Source organism: Lutra lutra, chromosome 3, assembly GCF_902655055.1.
Source record: "Lutra lutra chromosome 3, mLutLut1.2, whole genome shotgun sequence".
NCBI lineage: Eukaryota > Metazoa > Chordata > Mammalia > Carnivora > Mustelidae > Lutra > Lutra lutra.
Genome location: NC_062280.1, coordinates 189,932,773 through 189,950,858, shown reverse-complemented (window position 1 = coordinate 189,950,858; position 18,086 = coordinate 189,932,773). Strand labels below are relative to the sequence as shown.

General features: G+C 38.1%; 1 protein-coding gene across 4 annotated transcripts in view; it reads right to left on the bottom strand.

Moving 5' to 3' along the window:
• CLYBL (citramalyl-CoA lyase) overlaps positions 1-18,086 on the bottom strand; it is a 263,304-nt gene that overhangs the window by 14,926 nt on the left and 230,292 nt on the right. For 3 of the 4 annotated variants that reach the window (XM_047720319.1, XM_047720317.1, XM_047720318.1), the window contains exons 4-7: positions 17,730-17,831; positions 15,863-15,956; positions 14,384-14,551; positions 9,733-9,857 (exon numbers count right to left, since the gene is read on the bottom strand). In XM_047720319.1, coding sequence (XP_047576275.1) covers positions 9,733-9,857; positions 14,384-14,551; positions 15,863-15,956; positions 17,730-17,831 — 489 coding nt within the window. The remainder of the gene's footprint in view (positions 1-9,732; positions 9,858-14,383; positions 14,552-15,862; positions 15,957-17,729; positions 17,832-18,086) is intronic. The other variant, XM_047720320.1, reaches the window with a different exon arrangement.

Here is an 18,086-nt window from a genome sequence, read left to right as displayed (position 1 = left end):
TGGGGAAAGCGGTGACAACTCAGGCCTCTTGAACTGTTTGGGAAGGCCCCTCAGCCCCTGCCTCAGAAGGGGTGTGGGGTATGGGGAATCCTGCAGCCTGTCAGATTTATTTTCCAGTTTCTGAAAGGTGAAAGAGCCTGGAGAAGCTCCCTTCTTATCCTTCCCGTCTTTTCCCCTGTAGTTCTCGGACTATAAAAACTCAGAGCACAGAACCATCAATGGGGGTATGAAAGGCAGGGCCCTGGTTGGGGCAGTTCCACTGGCCAAGTTCGTAGCGGCCCAAGAGGACACCAAGGATCACCTGTCCAAGCAGCCCCTCTGTGACTTTCCACCCAAGAGAAATAGGCAACTTTCTAGGATGGGCATTCTGAGGTCTTCTGTAGCTTGCGGCTGAAATAAAGAGAAAGGGTCTTGCTTCTCCGGGTTTTTCCATTTAAGGCACCTTGATGCAGAGGTTAGGAATATGGGCTCTAGAGGGCTTCCCCATCAAAGGCCACAGAACGTCATCTATCAGAATTTCAGTGCCCGTACTAATGACACAGCAGCCCAAGGTGAGCTGTTGACCATGTGGAATGACTTACCTCCTTGAATCTAAGCTCTGCTTTTTCCTAGTATGGGTGACCCCCAGCAAACAATGTTATACTTCCCCGAACCTCAGTTTCCTCACCTGTAAAATGGGGATGAAAATACCTCCCTTACAGAATTGTTGTGAGAATTAAATAAAAGAATGCATGCAATGGCCTGTCACAGAACAGGCTCTCAGTCCACGGGGAGTTGCAACTGCTACACTACCCTTGCTGTCACCACTGCTATGATTGTGTCCCCTGACACTGCTACCAGGACCTGTACCTGACTGCTGTCACCACCACCATGATCACTGTTGTTACTGCCAGTGCTAGTGTTAGTCAGCGAGGATTTAATTCCACTTAGCACAGAAAGGTGCAGTGAGAAGCACAGAATTTGAATTATAACAAGATTTTGTGATTTCAGAGTAGCTTTAAGGGTTCTGAGGGACATCGACATTCTTCTTCTTCTTTTTTAAAAATATTTTATTTATTTATTTGAGAGAGAGAGCGAGAGCATGCAAATGTACAAGCAGGGGAAGCAGCAGGTAGAGGGAGAAGCAGGCTCCCAGCTGATCAGGGAGCCTGATGTGGGACTCAATCCCAGGACCCTGGGACTATGACCTGAGCTGAAGGTAGACATTTAACGACTGAGCCACCCAGGAGCCCCAGGACCATCAACATTCTTGAAGATGCAATGAGTAGAGGCTAACTCATGCCTAAAGCTTCCTGCCCCCTCTAAACTATAAATCATAGATTGAATTGTCCCTTTAAGAAACTAGACTCAGGCGCTATATATAATCTGACACAGCATCAGTATTTGAAGACCAATACGTTTAAAATAATTTAAAAGCTTAGACTATCAGCTGAGGAGATACCAATCAAATGCAGGTGATCTGAATGGGAGCATCACTTACAGTGCAGGAAGGAGTAAAACAGGAAGACAGCCTTTCCGGCACCAAGAGCAGGAGAATGAAGACTACTAGCAAAGACACATGTCCTGATGCATTTATAAAAAGGAGGAATTCCTTGGGATGTGGAAACTGAGTGAATGTAAAATGACATTCATTAACATTTTGATTTTTAAAAAAAAGCAAGCATGAAATCATTTAGCTTTAGCTCTGCACAGGAAATAGAAACACTTGTGTTATCCACTGGTAAGATTATTTGGGGACTTCAACAACAGTTTTAGGAAGTGGAGGCAGGGAAGAAAAGAAACAGTGGAAGGCTTGCGAGATGAATTTGGCAGGGAAGACGGAGGTGGCTGGACAGTAGGGAGGAGAGCAGAGGTGAATGTTTGGGTCAATTATGTTAATATGTGACCCATCCCGAGGTGTCCACTTGCCCAGATGGAGGATGTCAGTGGATCAGAGCCATCCTTACTTTACAAATGGACAGGGGAGACCAAAGGTGCCCTTGTTGCGAAAGTTCTTCTCGGAGGCCATGAAATGTAGGCTGCAAGATTTATCTTTAAAAATATACAGGCAGAGGGCGCCTGGGTGGCTCAGTGGGTTAAGCCGCTGCCTTCGGCTCAGGTCATGATCCCAGGTCCTGGGTTCAAGCCCCGCATCGGGCTTTCCGCTCAGCGGGGAGCCTGCTTCCTCCTCTCTCTCTGCCTGCCTCTCTGCCTGCTTGTGATTTCTCTCTGTCAAATAAATAAATAAAATCTTTAAAAAAAAAATATACAGGCAGAATGATGAGAGAGGGACAGACAAGTCTTTATTTTAAGCATCTTCTGCTAAGGGAATTTGGAGAAAGTATGCCATGTGGAAAGCTACCTACTGAGGTGAAACAATTGGATTTATAAGCATCTTGTAATTTTAAGGCATTTCCACATTTGCTAGCACGTTAGATGTACTTAATTTTGCTTTTTTAAAAATAGCTTTCCTGAAGTATAATTTGCATACCATAAGATTTGCCCATTTTTAATTTTTTTTATTTTATTATTTTTTTATTATTTTTTTTTTAAAGATTTTATTTATTTATTTGACAGAGATCACAAGCAGGCAGAGAGGCAGGCAGAGAGAGAGGAGGAAGCAGGCTCCCCGCTGAGCAGAGAGCCCGATGCGGGGCTCGATCCCAGGACCCTGAGATCATGACCCGAGCCGAAGGCAGCGGCCCAACCCACTGAGCCACCCAGGCGCCCCTAGATTTGCCCATTTTTTAAAAGATTTTATTTATTTATTTGACAGAGAGACAGAGATCACAAGTAGGCAGAGAGGCAGGCAGAGAGAGAGGAAGGGAAGCAGGCTCCCTGCCAAGCAGAGAGCCCGATGTGGGGCTCGATCCCAGGACCCCGGGATCATGAACTGAGCAGAAGGCAGTGTCCCAACCCACTGAGCCACCCAAGCGCCCCAAATTTGCCCATTGTTAAGTGTATAATTGGTTGATTTTTAGTAATCATAGAGAGTTCTGCAGCTATCACCTTCCACTCAAATTTTCTTTAAACCAGAAATCTTATTTGAAAATATTTTTATTTTTAGCATCGAGTTAAATGTGTAAACATTTTTATTTAATTTAGAGTATTTCATGTCTAATTTAAGCTGGTATTGCCTATGAGAAAAGCACAGAATGTAAGTCATTTTAAAGCAGCTCGCAGCTAAGAGCGATAATGTTAAATGTCTTCTATTTTATATACCATCAGCTTTTTCTTCCTTTAGAGAACACATCTAAATGAACTAACATTAGTTCAAAGTCACTTTAAATTTAAAAAAATTTTTTAAATGTAACTGATGAACAGTGATAAAATAACTGGTGAAACGTTTTTTTCACTTATTCTAGAAGAAAACAAAAGGTCAGTGTGATATAAACTGTTAAAAGCAGAGCGAGTAATTTCCTTCTGACACTGTCAGAAATTTAGAAACCAGTTGGCCAAATAGTATTTACTAAATGCATATTGTATACCTATTTCCGTCCAAGATGCTGCGGGGAAGTATGTGATTCAGAAGATGGAATTCTTTACTCTCTAGGGTAGTGGTGAGAAATTTCCCTACTTTATTTGCATTCAGGCCCACTAATCTAAAATGAAAAAAAAAATTATAGAAACTCTTGATTTACATTTTTTAATAAAATAAAAATTCCATTTGCCTGCTTTTAATATAAAAAGAATTACTAAAGTCTTTAATAAGTACAACAAAAAATTCAAAGAATGCTCTGAACTTCTTATAATCGGCTAAAGGAGAGAAGGCAATGGATGGTGGTGGGGTGTGGAGATGACGTGGGGGGAAAGGGAGATAAAGAGGAAGCAAGTTAGAACTCATGGAAAGGAAAACGAGGAAGGCACGATTAATAGCCACACAGAGAAACACACCTCCAGACTCGCACATACAAAAAGGGAGAAATACTGTACGAAGAAAAAACAGAGAGAAGATGTCCAAAGAGTAAAACCATCCTTTCATGGCCCTTGTTTGGATATTGCTATGAAAGACACTGAAAGCCGTGGTGTTTTGCACAACCACAGGTGCAAGTGAGACACAGGACGTTGGGAACCTGTCCTTCGAGTGAGATGAAACGGAGCTAGGGGCTAGATACGGCCTCTTTGCCAAAGGCTCCCAGTTTAGCTCGGAGAGTTTCCAATCTACGCGGGGAGATCGAACGGATGATGACTAATAAAACAGAGCAGGGTTTGCAGTAATCGGAGCCAAGAAGTCTTTCTGGGGCAGGACAGAATTGAGAAGGAGGGCGCCGTGTGGGGAATCATAGCAGGGAAGTTTGGGAAGGCGTGCGAATACTCTGTGCTCTTTCCCTCCTCATCGCTTTCTGCTCATGCAAGAAAAAAAAATGTATGACTAAGAGAAAGGTACTAATCTGAACTAACCAAATTCACATTTTGTTTGTGACTGAACAGTTTTGGTCACTAGTGTGGGGTTCACGGAGACCCAAGTGAGACCACATTTATGCTAACTGTTCACATCTTTATTTACAAAGTTGACCGTGAATGCTGGTAGGGGCTCTCCCACCACCTTGGCCGTGAGTGGCCACAGGTAACTTCTAAACCCTTCTTGAGTCTCATTGTCTTAAGCTGTAAACTGAAAGGATTTAACTGGAAAATTTCTGAGATTTTATCCCAACTGGAAGAGTTACAACTGAGCAAAAAAAAGGTCCTGAGAATATAAATCAGAATAGAAATACTTTGATTAAAATATCCCTAAGATCCTTATAAATTAAGGATGAAGCAAACAGCTTTAGAAAAGATCAGATTTAACCTATATATACAATTTCTTATCCTCTAGTACTGAACCATTTGCCACTAAAACTGTGTGAAACAGGATATATCCGCACTAGAATTGCATTGCCTTACTTTAAATGTTTAGAAATCTGCAGTTTGTAGCTAATCAGATCAACCCCGACGTCCTCCTCACTGGCACTCTCAGCTTTGTAACGAATTTGACTTTTTAAAGTCATGGCATACAGTTCTAAAAATATTAAAGGAGCAAGGAAATAAAGGAGGGAAATGTAATAACCGAGGATCTCAAAAGTACAGTTGTGCCCCTTCAGTTTCTATTTTCACTAGAAATCACTCGGTTCTGATTTTAGTATTCCTGCTTACAAATACAGGGGGAAAGGCTGTGGGTGGTGGGATGCTTGGGTGTGGGAGGCTACATTGCTGTCTATTAGTGGAATCAACCCTTTCAGCCGACAAAGACAACAACCAAATCTTTAGATGGTTTATTTGATCTGCGTGAAAGAGTGGCAGTGGGATTTCTGGCACTTGAATAAGCGGAAACAATATTTTTGGCTAGAGAGATTTCTGAGTTCTCTCAGGGAGCCTTCTAGAAGGCCATCTGGCCCAAACAGTATTTCTTTTGTAAAGCCCTGCATTTGGAAACACAAATGAAAGGTGTATGAGCAGCAATCAGATACCTATGAAAATAATTTGCTTTCAATTCTTGGAGGGGTGGTTATTATCCTTTGTAATTCTCTAGATGAAAAGACTGCCATTAGGGAAAAAAGCCCCTCTTTCTTTATTAAGATATAAATTCCCAGTTTATGTTCCAGTAGAGGATTTGCTTATTAATGTAAACTTATTAATTTGCTCTACGGTTTTCTCACGAGTGAAATTAGAACGTTTCAGTGATATTTACAGTTGTTATGTCAAGTAGTGACCTTGTTTTTTGACCTTTATAATTGTTAATGGAACCTAGATTTTAGAGACGAACATTTCCTGTTCCTTGGTTTTTTTAGATAGCTTGTGAAGCTGTAACAAATGAAAAATGTTGGAAAAGTAAAATGAGAGCCAAATGATAATGATATGAGTAAAACTGAAAATGAAGCAAAGCTGTATTTGTAGTCAGATACTGCAAAAAACAGGAATATTCTAGCAAGGTACCTTTAAAATCTATCACATGTAATATACTTTGCTATTCCTTCACATTTTTCTTTTAGTCTCCACATAGAAATGCTAAATTCTTATATGAAAATATCTTAGGCTTACTGATCAGTCATTTTCTTTAGCTGTCATTTTTGCCAAGAAGAAATGAATAAAAAAAGAGGAAAAAACAAGCACTGAGTTTATAATAGAAACTTGAAAAAAATATACTGTATCATAATACATGAATGTATATATACTGCATAAATATTTATATGTACTTATATGTAAGTTATAGTTTCCACTGATACATATATATATTAATATTAACTAAATATTTGCTTGAGATGTTTTCCTTTCAGTTACCCAATTTTCCTACTATATACAATTTCAAGTTGATAAAAAAAGAACTGTAAAAATCCCATTTTTAAGAAGGAATACTAAATTCAGATCTGAATGGAGAATTTACAAATAGTGGAATCACCACTGTTATGGAAAAGATGACATCAAAAATAAAATTAACCTCTAAGAAAACCTTCTATAGGTTTAAAATAAATCATATGGAAAGTGATTTATCCTGGCTAAAGTTCCTACCAAATAATTTGAAGCTAAAATTATTAATGACATGCAGGTTGTATCTCAAGATATATTTTTCTGGAAGGACTGGAGAAAAACACAAGTCTGATGAATATTGCAGATATATATCTCACAACTGATGTCAGCTAAGTTTGACATATTTTAGCTTATGGGAATTAAAATAGGAGCATAGAGTATTGGAAATGTTTAAGATTTTTCCAACAGATTTTAATTAGAGAAGATGACCCTGAGTCCCTAATGTCAACTGATAGCCTAATTCTTATTAGTGGGGACTGCTGTGCCAGGCAAAATGCTTTTGCCTGTAAATATCTATAGTTTCCTGAAACAAAGCAGTCACAAGTACCATGATCTGCCAAACAGTGACAGATTATATGAGCAGATTATTATTTCTTAATGTAAAGTACTTTTTAAGCTGACATTAGACTAAAGGGCATCAGACTTTATTTCCTAAAAACTTCTAATATAAATGAAACAAAAAAAATTCTGTGACACCAAAGTTCTCCAATAATTAATCTACTTTGTGATCTAAGTATTCCCACAAATTTTGTTATTTGGTAGGAACAGGAAAAAAGGTATCACATTTTTGATAATAATTACTGTTATTACAATATTGTTATTGTTATTATTATTACACGACAATACTAATTATTGTCACTATAGAAAACACAAAGGACCTAGCATTACCTGTGAACTTCAGCTATACCTCTGGTCTTAGAGCAGAATATAATTTAAGATGGGAGCAGAAGAAGAAAAAAGCAAAAATATATAATTTTGCCTTCTTGGGTCATTTCTACTTAAAAACATTACTTGAATGAAATTTTCATCGGAGGGGAACAAAGGTCTTTTGGAAATTTGTAACTGTCTCACTAGGACACAAACTATCAGTTTACCATCATTGACTGAGTCACCTGTGCTTTGGACAAAGTATCCGAGGGTGTATGTTTTCATCAGCGATTCACAATTGAAATAAAACAGATTAGATGTTTGTTGGAAGCAATACTTTATACAATTGAGCAACCTATTTATACTAAATCTTTACAAACAGAACACACATTATTTAAACCCCAAGACCCTTCAAGACCCAGAGTCACCTACCTGCAGACCCAATTTTTGTGACCAGCCAATTTATAGGCAAAGTGAAAGAAACATGCGAACTGGATAAAATAACCATATGTCCCCACTGGAAGCCCCATTACTTGAATCATTTAAACCTTGCTGGACAAAGCACCAGGAGAATTTGCTGTAGGAAACAAACCTACACCAATGGGGCAGGGAGGAAATGACCTAATGGTGAGTCTCCCTTCTGCTCTAATTTCTGTGGTTCTGTGTTAAGAAAAGCTGTCCTGCCACATTGTTGTGAAAGCTTATGCCCCAACAAGACAGCATTTCTTATTAAAAAAAAAAAAAAAAAAAAAAAAAGCCAGTTCTGAATTTAACATTTATGTTGCCATCATCCAAAGGCAAGGACACTTTGGAATGATTTTGTTCAGGAACACTTCTAAGATACAGTGGAAAAGTGTTTTTTCCTTCATTCAAGAACTTAAAAAATGCCAGCAAAAGAGTGTGTTTCTACGTTGAATTTTGTTTGCTGGCTACCCGAAATTTACGGTAACCTCGTCCATACTCCTGGCTGCTTACCGTGCTGAGTGGGATCCTTTGATGTTATTCAATGTGAAGCCCGGTGTAGGCGGTTAATGGAGGCAGCGGTGGCCCAGACCGGAATGCTGCTCAGTCTGCCATTTTGATGGCCCACATTCTGCCTCAGTTTATCATTTCAATAGGAAGTATTTATCGGCTGACATAAGGAGGGGCCGAGAACATTTAGTGTGTGCGGAGGCACAGGTAGGACAGAGGAGTGGATGGAGTTATTTGCATGTATGAATGAAAAAGTATATGGCTCTTTAGGTAAATAATGATGTGCATTCGTGGAGGTGCTGGGTTTGGAGTCAAGATACAGAAATGGACATTAAAACTATGTCATTTTCAAAACAAATCACTGCAGTGCTTTTCTGACAGCCACTCCTGATTTAAAATGAAAGAATGCTATTTATTCAGAAATTAGTGTAAGTCCAAATGGGATGTTTCCAATGTCACATATTCTGCCCTTTGATTTTAAGTGCCAGTTTGTGCAAAGACGAGCCTGTGAGTGTGTGAGGGTGAGCAAGTAGGCAAGGTCAGAGCTGAAGGCAGGTATCTGTAATGATGGGGAGGGAGTGACCCACTTTCTACTTTCCCAAGTCCTGCGATTTTCAGGTGTTTATACTGCCAGTGAAAAGTGCAAGTGACACTTCTCACATCCATGTCACCAGTTCACCACAGAAGCCAGTTTTGTCTTTTTTTTTTTTCCTCCCCCCCGTAAGGGGCTGTAATGTTTCAGCATTCTTTCTTCCCCAAGACCGTTTGCATCGCAGGTATTAAAACTTCACTCCTTATGTCGGTAACTAGGCTGAGTTTAGATAGTACCTCTAGGATGGATTTATAAATGCAACTTTCCCCGTTCCCTTACAAAGAGGCAAACGGTATTACTGCAAATAACCTTTAAGATAATTAACTGACAATGCTGCTACTAGCATAAAATCTTCCTTCAGGCGACACCTAATTTAAGTGTTACTGGCACAAAGTGGAGACAGATTGCGCATCACCACTGCAATATTTACATAGCAGAAACCCACAGAGCAGGAAACGCGAGGCTCAATGATGCACTAAATTAGGAACAACCGTACTCCAGTGTTAATTTGCTCTCCATTCTATCCAAATCTCAGGTCCAGAAATTGGTACAAACACATACACAGCCTCCCACTCTGAAATGATTAAACCGGAGGAGCTTTTTGTTACATTTTTGCCCCCGAATTAAAATAACTTGAAAATTTATTTCCTCTCTCCACAAGAACCATTTGATCAAACTGTGTTTATTTCATTACAACTTGCATTCGCTTTGATCTAAAATTATTTTCATATGAATGCTGCATTGGAGTCTATAGAGAAAAACTAAACAGACTTCTATTTTCTTAAAGGTTTGCCAATATAGTTTATGAAAAGAAAAAGCTATAGAGCGACTTGAGGACCAGGTAGTGAAATATTCAGCAATGTGGAAGGGCAAATTTACCTTAAGTGAATTTCTCCCTGATGAATGCTGTCCTCCCTCCACCTTCCCCCTTACAACGCAATGAGTTTTTGAAACGACTCAAACGATATCTAGTTTATATTTTCCCCCCACAGTATTTTAAACACCAGTTTCACCCAAGGCATTAACAAAACATTTACCTTTCCTAATTGTTGATGTTCTTTAAAGGCAGCGATCAGTTCTTCAGCCCACTTAATTTTTTCAGGGGAAGGAGAAAACTGTTCCTGTACCACCGCAATTTGGTTAGGGTGTATCACCTGCTTACCTACAAGAAGATTAATAACACCGGAAACACGAAACAACAAACAGATGTTCAAACAAAATGTCTCAACCACGAAAGCCTCCTAATGCTTCACAGACTGTATGTAAAATAAGTCATTATTGTAGAACTTTTTAAAAAAGAAAGTAACTGCAATCTGGCAGGCTTTTCCAGAATACCACCTAAGAAACACAGAAGAATGGGAGTAATTGTGTTTCTGATCCTACAGAAATGCCACCTTAGTGCAGATAATCTCTCATTTTTAGTTACAGGTGGGTTGACTAGGCAGCTCGTTGGCTAATGCTTTGGCTGGAAATTTAAAGGATAATATCTGCAAATTAGAGTGATTATTTTGAGTTAAAGTACAAAAGAATTATATGTTAACTCTTTCAAATTTTACAAGTTGTCTTTTGCTTCTTTTGTACCATTATCCCACCTGCCATGGTTTCTTTTAGAAGTGGTCCGTTGGTTTTCATAAAGCTTAGAGAAACAGATGTTACAACTATATTAATATCAAATAGTGGCTTATAATCATATAATATATTTAATTTTCTTTCTTTAAGACAAATACAGTGTGTCATTTCTAACCACTAACAGAAATTTGGATTTCAATGGAAAAATTTTACTCAGTACAGTGAAACAGAAGGCAGATTTGAACACAGTGGTCTCTAGATTACTCCATTTCAGAATGTTTAAATAAAAAAGTTACTGATAGTTTTTCTACTCCAAAACATAACCAGGTTTTCCCTTTTTTCTTGTAGAAAAAGAAGAAGACTGAATATTTCCCTCTTACATAAATATTTAGATACCCCAGAAGAAAGCTTATCTCTGTAGTGAGAAGCTTTCTGCTGCTTTTCAGAGTTTAAGATCCTAAGGAAAAACACTACACAAACATAGGACTCACAGGCTTCTGTGAAATCGTGCCGTCATTAAAAGAAACAATATAACAATCGGGGAAGTGTAAAATTGAATCAGGTCATTAATAAAATACAACATAATTTAATGTTATAATAATGATGAGATTATATTTTATTACATGATAAAATTATGGACATATTTCGTTGTTTAAAAATGAATGTGCACTTAATGATAATTTGCTCTCCTAGATATATTTGTCCATATATCAATTTGCTTTGCTTCTGAAATAGTTTTAACATTTAGCCAGTACAAATTATACCCTTGATGTTTTAGAAAAGATCAATTCCTGTTACCGTCATTACTCTACTGAGTAGGAAAAAAAAAACCCCAATATTTGTAAAAAAAAATTTGAGTATTTCATGCAAAAGAGTTTAAATGGATCAATATAGCAATATCTTTTCTTACAGTAGCATAATTAGAACACCTTCACCTTGCTATTATTTTATTCCAATCTATCAGCATACTAATAAAACTTTAAAGCCTTATACAAATAAAGATGCTTTAAATTATTTGAGGAATTGTGCTCATTTCGGCAGCACATATACTAAAACTGAGGCATAATTTCAGGGGACAAATAATATCAGTGATGACAAATGAGAGCTTTTTTCAAAAGGTGCTGCAATTACATTTAAGTCATCTAATAGTTGTTACAATATTATTAATAAAGGATGTCAGTTCTGGTAGTCATTTTGTACTAATCGTTAGACCTGAATTTTATAATTTATGTACATAATTTACATAGATGTGTAAAAAGCCAGATTTCACGGGAACATCTTGGTACAGACACTATGACTTGAGGAGCGAAACATAAACCATCTAGAAATACTGGGAAAGCACTGATGGCTGCAAGTACCTGTATTTTGGTAGTGAGGCTAATTTTAGGATATGTGTTAAGTTTTAGAAATTTATGAACATCCATGTACGAAGTTTTCTGTGGCTGATTCTCGTATATCCCAACAACAGAATGTCAGACTTTAATGCCCATGTGGGAGTGAAGCAAATATTTTATACAGAAGGGCTGTTATTGGCAAGTTACTGAGGGTGCAAAATTGGAAGACATTAAAATTTATGACCATGAAATCCTTTTTACAGTACCACTTGATATATCGTGCTTTAAATCAATACCTGTCAAGTCTTTTAGGTGACTGTATGATGGTGTCATTTTTGTCTTCTACAAAAGACTGCAAAAAAGAAGAAAACCTATAGGGCTTCAAATTTATCATCTTTCTTCTCAGCATGCAGTGATGACCAAGTCAGCTGTTGAAGCTTTATTCCAAGATTTAGTTTTGCTTTCTTTTTAGAAAAATAATTCCTAATGTTAATAGCCACTTGTATGGCCAATGCATTGATTTAAAATCAATCCACATGGGCTGTGGCCCTGTGAAATAATGACCGGAGAAGAGAAACCATAATGTGCTGTTTGATGCATGGCTAACTTTTAAAAAACTACAACTCATTAAAAAAAATGTATTAATTTTTAGAAGTAGAGAAAATCCTTATGCATAGACTGAGTGCTGCTCATCAGTGTTAGGGGTAACACGATACTTTCATTAGATTTTAAAACTTCCAACCACCTGCTTCAGAGTGGGTGCGTATTTCTTCTTCCCTCCTTGCTTTCCTCCCTGCTTGTGCAGAGCCCAAGTTATGGCAATTAAATGACAAATAATTAGGACAAACAGATCACAACTGGGTCTAAAATAATCAAAGCCCTTATTGTTTCAAAATACTACAAATAATCTCATATCTTATTACCAGACTAATTCCCTTTTACTGGTATGTAGAAATATAATTGGGACAACAAAGACCTTTCTAAAAATTGCAAAATGATTATGAAGTATAGCTCCCTACTTTACTGACTTGTTCACTTGAATATATAATGGGCACTGTACCCTCTGTGCCTCCCCATTCTCCCCCTGCTTCCATTTTTTTGTGTGTGTGATTTAATACTCCCTGTTGTTGAGAAACAATAGTGCCAAGCCCATAAGCTCCTCATGCTGAGTTGGGCACAGTCTAGAAATTTAAATCTGATTTGAAGTAACTTGTCTTCTGCGATTGAATTAGGGACCAATTTAATTCAGCCCTGTTTCTTGGAGAAATTCTCAAACTCCTTTATAAGTTCTGGAGCAAACATTTACCCCAGAGGTAGTTGAGGACACCCAGGTTATACTGAGTGATGGTGATACAGGCCAGCATCAATTCACTGTTTTCAATTTTTTTTTAATTGAATTAGTGCCCATTTCACAGCAACATCTGGCTGCTTGGCAGCCAATGCCACACATTTTAGACCAACAACATCGAGGTCTATTAGATAGATTTCATGGAGTGTTTCTCCAACTTTTCCATCTGGGCTATGCCCTAACTGGTCACTGGAAAGAGGCAGGTGTAACAGGCCACGGGGACAAGGACAACCTCAGGGCCAGGAGAGGACTCTTTCATTCTTAGTCACTATTAAATGTGGGGAGGATTCATTTATTAATAGTTCAGATGATTGAAAAATATTTTCCTATAAGAGATCACATTTATTTACTCATTTATTTATTAAACAAATTTGGGGTGATCACAGTTTGTTTTAACTCTTCCTGTTGAAGACACAAAAACAAATTGTCAGCACTTTATTTAAGTCTAACATAATACTGAAATTTCCTAAGTTGTTTAATTTTATTTGGGGGTAAACCACCGTCTATTAAGATAGGTTTTACATTTAAGGTCATTTTATGAAATAATTCTTTCAGTAATCCCCAACTGGACATATTTCAAAAATATTTACAAAAGGGACAGCAAGGATGTTTGTCTCTTTTCCTTATTATCTGAGTTAATTTCTGATCATGATATTCTCAGAACTTGTAGCAGAAGAATAACTAAGAATAAAAGAGCTTATGATGTTTCTTATCTATGGTTGCGTGTGTGTGTGTGTGTATGTGTGTGCTCACAACTATGGATGTGTGTTTGTGTGTAGAATCCTATTGTGGTTTTGAAAAAAATGGATTTCTGTTGCAAAAACACAATTTTCGGTTGCTCCCCGGACTCCTGGGGATCTGAGTGATCGGACACACCAATCAACAGATATCTGCTGCACTCCAGGACTGGATTGCGGGAAACCCGCTGATCTTAGTGCCAGCCAAAGCCCGTAGGTGTCGCCAGGTGCATAGACACTTACTGGGAGGTGGGAGAAGAATAAGGAGCTTGAAGTAGCAGAAGAATAAAAAACTAGTTATGAGTAGTAAAAAAAAAAATCAAAGAAGAGATCACCAAAGTTTTTTCAGAAATGAATATTTTGAATGTTTGAGGACATTTTCCTTTTCTCCATCAACCCAAATTTTTACAGCAATTCACTCAAAAACACTTCTCTAATAACCTCATCCCTCCTCTAGGGTCAGCAAAACCAGAATACGTAGGAAGACAGAAAAAAAATGGTAACTAACGTAAAGAGGAAATAAAACAATGGCTTCATTGTTTGAGTTGCACCACCAAGGGAAAACACAATTTGTTCAGTAGGTTCTTACCCTAGATGACATTTCCACATTTCAAATAGTGGAAGAAGTCTATCAGATATATGGCTCTGGAATGTTTGCTAATTTCGCTACTGCTTTCTAAGATATCATCAAGAATCATACCAGTAAATCCCATCGCAGCTCCTTCCCTCGACTGCCTGAGGAGCCCCTCTCCATCTCGAAAGTCAATGTATACCAGATCTATGGCCTGCAGACCAAAGGCCTTCGCTGTAACGATAATCTTCTGTCGGGCGTACAGGGTATCTTGGGTATCTTTACTACTCGTTGCACCTGAAATGGGTTGTGGACAGAAAAAGGAGACATGAACTCTGGAAACCAAACACAGCCACCTATTGTAAAAACTCGGTTTGTAAAGACCTGGGAATTGTTCCCCAGCAAAATGATGATTCCAATATAAACAAAGAGAGGGATATGTGGAGGCAGAGTTAAGTCACTTACGTGTCTGTTTATCTTGGAAGGCACCTTTCAGTGTCATTACTTGTGTGTGGGTTAAGAAAGGGCCCCTCCTGCATCTCAGGAGATACAACCACAAATGACTTGATAGGTCACCAATTACTTCTGGTCGATTTTTTCCTTCTAGCCATTGCTTGGAAAGTATCAGTCCAAATACGGCACCACAAAAGGTGGCCAAGCAGCTGGGCAAGGAAATAGTTAACTTCTCTCGCAGAGCCCAGAAATTCACGTGCTGTGGTTGCCATGCCCTGCCCATAACTAAGGTTCTGAGCCAAAGAGCACAGCTTCAGGGTTGGGATGAAGAAATTGGGGAAACGGAAGGGCACTCATTTTGAAAGAGGCAGAAAGTGTCCACTGAACTGTCGGAAACACAAAAGTCTCTTGGAAAGACTGGTATTAAAATAAGCTCCTTTTCTTTCCCCCTAGGGGCGGGTGTGTGTGGGGTGTCACTGTTTGTATTTGGACCGTGACACTGCTCAGGGAGAGCTCCAGGCTTCAGGCCACTGGCACTGTGGTTCTGCAAATGCTTTGTGGACTTGGCCTCTTTTCTAGGTGTGCCCAGAGTCACTAGTAAGACCAGAGGCAGAGTGCCCAAGGGATGGGGAAGATTAGTGGAAACAAACATATTATCTCAATAAATATTTAATAAGAGTTCTGACATGTATTTTAGGAGGAATTTAAGATCTGTTTAAAATAATATTTGGATACTACATTTAATATAGAAAATGATTCATTAAAATGTAAAATTGCCTTTATTTGTGTTAGAAGCCTACATAGCCCTCAGACTGATGTGAAAACAAATTGTTTAAGCAACGGAGAGGTTATTCACATATTATACGCACTATGAACAAAGTAGATGTCATATATTCCCCAACACATCTGAGGTTGCGACAGGCTTTTTATTATTTTATAAACGAAGAGAAGTAATAATACAGTATTCTAGAAGCAGGACAGCTCTGAGGTGCCCTAAATTATCAGAAAGTATTGCCCATTCAGAAGAACCATTGTCATGGCTGGCAAATATATATTGTCATGTAAATGTCCATTCATGAAGGGGCAAAGAAAAAATACACACACACACACACACACACACACACAGATTGAAAAAGAGAGAAATGTGTTTGATACCTATGCTGGCCCGAAAATCTTCTCCTCCAAAAACGACTGCATCTAGGAAAAGACCCACTTGAGGTCCGGTCTTCAGTGCTTCTTCACACACGGCCTGTAAAAGAGCAGAACAGAACCAAATCTCACAGAAATGCAGTTTAGAGAGAAACAGCATGGTGTATTTCAGTAGCAGAAAGATACAACTCTTAACACAGTTTGGCTGAAAGCAAACTAGCAGTCCTAAAATGCAGCCTAAATTTACCTCTTTTGAAAGGCTTTTAATATTGTCCAAGATAAGTATGTTGTATAGATTTGCTTTGCTTCATGGATTACGTTAATACAGTTACAAATATATATTAATACAGTTAACAATGTTCGAATCACAGTTCATCTAATTTCTAGAGAAAGTTTGGATTAACTCATTTTGATGGTACTGTACATTATTTCTCTTTTTTCCAAAATTTGTTTTTGTTTTAAGAGACTCTCAAACAATAAACATAGAACCACAGGAGAGAAGGAAAGAATTTTTAAATCAAATTAATTGGATTATTTGCATTAGGATCAGGATTTCCTAGTAGATGGTCTCAGGATTAAAGACAGTCAATACAAAAATCTACAACTCCAGAGGGGCAAATAAAAATGCAACAAGTCATTCAAGATGTATTCATTGGCAACTTTTATACTTCTATGTGAAAATATTTCTATGTGATTTGTAACATCTGTCCTACATGTTAGGTAACTGAGTCGTCGGGAACTCGATCTACTGAGGTGGAGATTAAGCATGCTAATGTATGTGGGTGGGGAAGACCTGAAAATCGGGAGAGGACACCGTTGATTAATTTCAGGGGTTGTAAGTGCTCCTAAGTATAAGATGGAATAATGTGGTGCCGTGGAGTTTAGAATTCAATCATTGTCTGAATCTAGTCACATCTAAGGGATATGCTTTGATTATATCTCAGAATTACGGGGCAGGCTGGAAGAATTTGTGGTCAGTGGCGTAAATGTGCTGATCATGAGGCTCGAAGCAGCTCCCCGAACATATGCACTCTGCCCCTCCTGCACGGTCCAGTAGGTCTCAAAGTTTCCTCTCGGAGCGCTTACTCACGTATTGTCTCTCTGGGCAGTTTTCAACTATCTCTTTTCTTTGTTTTTAGGGATTTCTTCCCTTCTGCCCTCTGAGACAGGGCACTGCAATGATGTTATGGAGTCAGGTGAAATGTGAGACACATTTTGGAAAACAGTTTAAATGATCAGTGATAAAGGGGAAAACACAAGCTAGCCATGAAATCGTTAAGGCAAATAAATGGTTGAATGCAGCCCTACACTGCTGGCAAACACTTGGTTCAGCTCATCTTCCTGAATGCATATCAGGAAATACTGCACGTTCTAATGTGGCAAGTTGAAATAATATATTACAGATTACTGGTGTATACTAACCTACAAATAGCAGTCGTACATACTAGACATTATGGATAATGTTGCCACAAAGAGGCCAGAAAATTTCCCAATAAAAGGCAATTGTTACAAAAGAATAACTGAACCTCAACTCAGAAGGGAAACAAAAGATATTTTCATGTACATTTCATCTATAAATATAATAATTCAGAGCATATGTTTACGTATGTTTATTTCATTAAAATAGGAATATATAAATATTTCACTTAAATATTTAGGATTGGGAAGTTTTTCCTTGCTACTAAGCTAGTTTCTTTGTTTTCTAAGATGCTCACCGCCTGGATTATTACAGATAATAAATGGTGCTCAAGGTTTACTTTGCCTATAAATCTTTCTAGAAAAATATTTTAAGTAGATATCAAAATTGAGAACAAAAGTTCTCTTTAGGGAATAAATAAAATACTAACTTATTAGTCACATTACGTTCTCTTACCTTAAAATTGAGCAAGCCCATTGCAGTTTCCACAAAAGGGATTAAATTCATAGGCTGTTCAAGTTCTCGGCCTTTTAAGTAGAATGAAAATTTGTCTGAAAACTAAAATCAAAAGTGTCATAGGTGGGAAAAATGTACAATCACCGAAACGTAGACATAGAAGTAGTATTTAAGCCTTTGGCCTGAGGAAGTAATATCCCAACCTATTTCGTACACAAAAGAGATTGAAAACAAAACAAAACAAAACAGGAGGAAAGACCAAAGAAAACAGGTAACAAAGTTCCCACCAAACTAAATAGTAAAACCCCAAGCATTATAATTTTTTTCCCCGCTTAAGGAGCATTTTGAGGCCTAGGA